Genomic DNA, 6,000 nt, shown 5'->3' on the forward strand with positions numbered 1-6,000 from the left:
CATTCTGTCCCTTCTGAATTGCAGATATGGTAAGCTGAGGCTACTCAATCTCTGCTCATAAGGTAAGTATTTCAGATATGGGACAAGTTTGGATGTTTCTCTTTGCACCTTTTCAATCAACAGTGCATCAGATTTTCTAATCAGATACCACACAGATGAGCTGTATTCAACAAAAGGCCGCAACATTGTCTTATACAATGTGGTAAAACTTCTCAGGTTAAACCTTCTGAAAGCTCTTTTGATGCAAAGCAAACCATAGTTTGCTTTATGCAAAACAGCTGATGCTTGCTTGTCAAACCTCAGCTGATCATCAAAATAATACCAAGATCCCTAATAGAGTTAACAGGGCACACCGACGTGTCACCAATGAAGTACCAGTATGCCACATCTTTTGCAAAGTAATGCATCACATGACATTTCTTCTGGTTAGCAAACATGAAATTTAAATTACACCATTCAAACAATACTTCCAAATCTCTCTGTAGAAGTGTCACATCAACCAGGGAGGTGACACCTCTGTATAGCTTTACATCATCTGCAAATATTGTAATGGTGCTGTGTTGGATTACCTGTGGTAAATCATTAATAAATAAACAGAATAAAACTGGTCCCAGGCAGCTACCCTGAGGGACCCCACTTAGAACTCCACACCCTTCAGATAGTGCCTCAATAACCTTCACTTTCTGTGTCCAATTAGTTAGATAATCCTTAATCCAAGTAATGCCTCTACATCCAATCCCATACTTTCAACATTTTTCCACCAGCAAAAATATTGAAACCTTGTCAAATGCCTTGCAAAAATCAATATAAATACAACCAAACTTTAGGCCTGAATCAGCCATCTTTTGAAAATCATTGATTACTTCCATTAACTGCGTGTTCCACAATTGATTTTTTCAAAAACCTTGCTGTGCCATGCTCCACAATTTATTTTTTTCAAAATAATTTTGGATCTGATACACAATTACTTTTTCCATAATTCTCAAAAAAATTGACATGTTTGAGATAGGATGATAATTCATAAAATCCAACCTTGATCCACCCTTATGAAGGGGTTTTATGACTGCCTTTTTCCATGCAGCAGGGCACTTAATTCTATACTGATTTCTAAGTCTTAGAAATTTGCCTATTTGACAGGTCTATACCAATTGAACTTTTGACAAAACAACATTTTACCTTAATTTTCAGTTATCACTTGCTTTTTCTCTGGCTTTAGTTCTGAAATGCAATTCCTGTTTTTTTAGTAAAATTTTAAGGCATGCTGATGGGTTGGTAAATTGTTTGCTGTTTATATTATTGAATTATGAATAAAGTAAACATACCACTTGATGCCAGCAATATTTTACTTTAGATACTTTTGGCTATCATGGAAAGGGGTTAGGTTAGGAAAATGAAACTTTCAGGGATGGGTCTACTGGCTAAAGTATGTCCCAGAAAAGTATTTTAAAGTACCTACCTACATTCCTTCTCCCTCTAGAGGGTCCTGAAATTTGCCTACATGACAGGTCTCTATACCTATTGAAATTTTGACAAACAACATTTTACCTTAATTTTCAGTTATCAGTTTTTTTTTCTCTGGCTTTAGTTCTGAAAATGCAATTCCTGTGATTTGAGTAGAATTTTGAACCATATCAATGTTTGGTACTGTTCTATCAGCTCTAAGACACTTGAGATAGATGATAAAAGAAACTAGTAAAACAGGTTCTTTCAACAGCAAATTGGATTGCAAACAGTGGTTTCTCACTGCATTTACAATATTTAAACTTTTTTTTTTTGGGGGGGGGGGTTTAGGGGGAAAAGGTACCTAGTTTAGGTTATGTATTTAATATTTGCTATGCTTTACCCCCCCCCCCCAAATGTGCAAATATATTGCCAAAAACTTTTTCTAAGCTATTATATTTTCATGATATTTTGTTTTATTTCATTGACATTGATCAAAATTTGCATATTGCATGTTTTGTAACTAATAGAACAATACCCAAAGTTTTTTTTTCAAAATTTAGGAAATGTATTTGCACATCTTTAAAACCTTATAAATTTGGATTAAGCAAAGTTGTGGAGCTGAAAAAAATTTTGTTGTACTTCATTTAATCACAAGATCTATTCTGCAAATTTTCACCTTTACAAAACACAGATTTTTAAAGGTCATCAAAGGTCAGGACCCTCTAGAGGGAGAAGGAGTGGAGGTAGGTATTTCAAAATACCTTCCTGGGATATGCTTTGGCCTGTAGCCTGAAAGTTTCATTTTCCTAGGCTAACCCAACCCCTTTTCAAGATAGCCAAAAGTAGCTAAAGTAGAATTTTACCAAAATTTGTTGCTTAGTTAGACAAGAAGCTTGGCTAGACTTTGAGTTCTAGACTCAAGAACTCAATGTCTAGGATTTTCAATTACAGCCAATCAGAATGTGTCAAGTTCCAATATATTCATCATCTTTGTTTACATTTTTAAACTGACATTTGATTTTGTTTTCTCATTAATTTTTTTCTCATTTTAGGCAAATATGCAACACCAGACATAATAGTGAAGCACACTAAGGCAATTGTTTGGCTTATCTTATCCATTATCTTGTGATAGTAAAAATAGAGATTATAATTTGGAAGTTTTGCCCACATAAGCTCTTGATTGGCTAGAAATGACAACTGTAATCTATTTAAAAACTAAAATTGTAATTTTAGCTAAGCACCAAATTTTACTTGTGAATGGTTTTTGCCCAGACATTGAAGTCTGGCTAAACATGGGATTCTAGCTAGACACACATGTGAACACTGCTTAAGTCAATAGTATGAACTGTAAAAAAAATTAGCCTAGCCTACTAGCCTAATCTATTTTGCAATTTTATAACACAATTATTTTTAAAGGTCATCAAAGGTCACTGTCCTTAAGAGGAGGAAGAAGTAAAGGTAGGTACTTCAAAATACCTTCTAACAACATACTTTAGTCTGTAAACCCATCCCTGAAAGTTTCATCTTCCTAGACTAACTCCTTTCCAAGATAGCCAAAGGCGTCAATACTTGAATTTTATCTACTATACATATAAATGAAGCAACGGCGCAAAAATAACACCTAAAGAGAAAAAATCTGTGAGGCCTACCTCCTTTAACTGCACAGATTTCAACACTGTGGAGAAAAATTTAATGCAATCAACTTGAGAAAAAACTTCCAAATCGGTTGAGCAAGACCTCCTGCCCATTTCAATCGCGAAAAAGATGAGCAGATTATAGCCTATCACTAATAATTTTCAAAGACCAATCAAGGAAAATCCTTCAGCATTCAAGAAAATTAAAAATTCAAGACTTTATAAGACAGGAATGCCAAGGATTTATATGCCAGAGCCAGAACGGCTAGTAAACCAAATCATGGGTTAACCGAAAACCGTACTTTCTAGTTCCAGAATTTGTAGGAGCGTAAACAAACTACAATGTCGTCCTTTCACCCAACAGTACTAGTTTTTTACAGCTTTTTTGTGGCTATATCTAGTAATTTGAAGTTATTGATTATATTTTGCTTAAAAAAACGACGGTGATCGTCAAAACTTGACGCTAAAAATTAACACGCAAAACCTAAATGCCATTGGAATAAAAAATTCCTACTATTGCTTACATAATATTGTGGACATAGTAGCAAGCGAATCTTTTCCTTCATGGGCTCTTTAAATTCAAAGAACAGTAAAGAGTTAGGCTTACAATTCCAAAGAAATTTAAATTACGATTCAAACTTGAAAGGAGCAGAACTTCGATTTTACCCACGTTCTGAGATTAATCACGGAACTTAAGAATTTCAATAGCAACCAAATGTTTTGGTAGTATAAGAAATACAAGAGCTGGACCATATCAATAATTCAATTTACCCTCTTTTCAATTGAATTCACCCCATTTTAAATGAAAATTTCCAACATTTTAACAATTTTCCATCATGAGCTTTAATATTAAAAAAGGTCTTGTGAAATAAGAATTTTTGATATAATTTGAAAAAATATTCCATTCTTCTTATACTACTGATAAAATGTAATAGTTTAATATTTATTAGATAGTTCAATATACTGATAATTAAGTTCAATATCAATATCAATAGATAATTACTATTTTCTTTCCCTTGTCTTTCAGTAGACTTTAGCATCATACCTTTATCTTTTTTTATTTTTTTAAATTTATTTTCAAAATCAACTGCTTTAGAATCAAATCGTTTTGGTGCAAATATATCAATCATTTCACCCTAAAAATTAATAATAATAACAAGTCTATTACCATATTTAGTTACTACGTTCTTCATTGCTTTAATTGTGTATTCTATTCCAATGTCTGAGTCTTCTTTCTTAACGATTCGATTGTATTTATATTCCACTTTCATTTCTCTTAAAATTTTCTCCATTAATCTATAAATTATTTTATTAAACAAATTTGTTGAATCGAAAATAATTTATAGATGAACATATAATTTATGATCAATGACATCCATGAATGCTTTTCTTTTTGAAAATATAACGCAGTAAATATTGTATGAATCAGCAGACTCTTGATCTAACGAAAGTTTAATTTCTATATCAACATTTGATCCAGATGCATAAATATTAGGTTCATTTTTGAAACGTCAAAACAAAATAATGAATATACTGTTTTAAAGTCATTATATCTGACAATAGTTCAACTATCAACGTTTCGATGTTTTTATCCTAAATGTAAAAATCTTTGATAAGCATTAGAATAATCTTCATTATCATTACTAAAATCACATTTTAATTCTTCTTGTGGATATTTATAGCCATTCACTCTCACTTCAATTTTTTCAATATTCATATGATCAAATACCATATTATTTTGTAAAGCATTACTATTTTTTCTGTTTTCTGTAATACTACAAGAATTTTAGTTGTATTGCATTTTTCACTGACGACTCTACATGTCAATTCTTTGTCATTTCTATTATCACTTTTATAAGTATTACACGCTTCCCATCTTACTTCAAATGAACTCTTTTTAACTAAATTACCTTCTAACTCATTTCTAATGAGTAAGCTAGGATTTAATAGTGGTAGAATCGAAGATAAATATATTATATCTACTTTAAAATTTGAGAACCCTTTTTTATGATCAAATTATTGTTACTATTGCTTTTCAACACAAGTTTTTGTGTAACACCTCTAAATACACGATTAATGTCTTGACAAAATCCAAATAATCTTGATAATGGTAAATACATACCAACTACATGATTTTCTTTTGTTTAATTATATCTTTTTAATAAACCGCTATTACATTTATCATTTTTCTTTGTTTTAATAATAATAATAATAACTCTTTATTTCCATAATAGCTTATAACTAGCAGCGGACGTCAAGCAACAAGAAAATATAACACATGAGATCAGATAAATATAAAAATATAAAAATAAATAAACTTTTTCACAACTTTTTATAGATTTCCTTTTCAACTAGTTCCTCATTATAGTGGTTCACGAAGTATGGAACAAACGATGATAGGTACCTTTTTGATGCCTTTCAGGGTGGGGGACAAAGGAGTTTGCACGACGAAGTGAGGGCTCCTCTACGTGTTTTGACCGACTTATCTGTGATTCCTGGAAATCTGGTAATATTTTGCGATGGACATCAGAGCTTAGGCATTTTTTTCCGAAGCGCATCGTGAGATTGTGGCGCCTTTCAGATAGTTTCTGAAGCCTCAGTTTCTGCAGGCTGTCCTCATAGTATGTATAATTTGCCACAAGCATTATTTGGCACGCCCGCTTCTGAATATTTTCAAGCTTTTCGGTTTGGATAGCCGTTAGAGCTGGGTGCCAAACGGGACAAGCACACTTGGTTTGCGATCGGACATACATACAGTATAGACTGCGAATAATGGAAATTTGGATATTGAACCGCGTTAGGCAAGCAAAGGATTTTAGGCATAGGGAGGCTTTTTGGAGGATAGACTGTATATGTGGATCCCATTTAGGTTGCTTTTGAAAGTTACTCCTAGGATTTTTATTTCATCTTTAGTTGTAAGTCC

The 6,000-nt window shown here is 32.5% G+C and overlaps 1 protein-coding gene across 2 annotated transcripts in view; it reads right to left on the minus strand.

The window, feature by feature from the left end:
- Rad1 (Radiation insensitive 1) overlaps nucleotides 1–3,270 on the minus strand; it is a 52,528-nt gene extending 49,258 nt beyond the window's left edge. For both annotated transcript variants that reach the window (XM_089086496.1, XM_089086495.1), the window contains exon 1: nucleotides 3,093–3,270. In XM_089086496.1, coding sequence (XP_088942622.1) covers nucleotides 3,093–3,191 — 99 coding nt within the window. In that variant the 5' untranslated portion in view covers nucleotides 3,192–3,270. The remainder of the gene's footprint in view (nucleotides 1–3,092) is intronic.
- Nucleotides 3,271–6,000: the final 2,730 nt, after the last annotated feature.

The sequence above is a fragment of the Artemia sp. Qi Xiang Cuo genome, chromosome 3, assembly GCF_049724085.1.
Source record: "Artemia sp. Qi Xiang Cuo chromosome 3, ASM4972408v1, whole genome shotgun sequence".
Lineage (NCBI taxonomy): Eukaryota > Metazoa > Arthropoda > Branchiopoda > Anostraca > Artemiidae > Artemia > Artemia sp. Qi Xiang Cuo.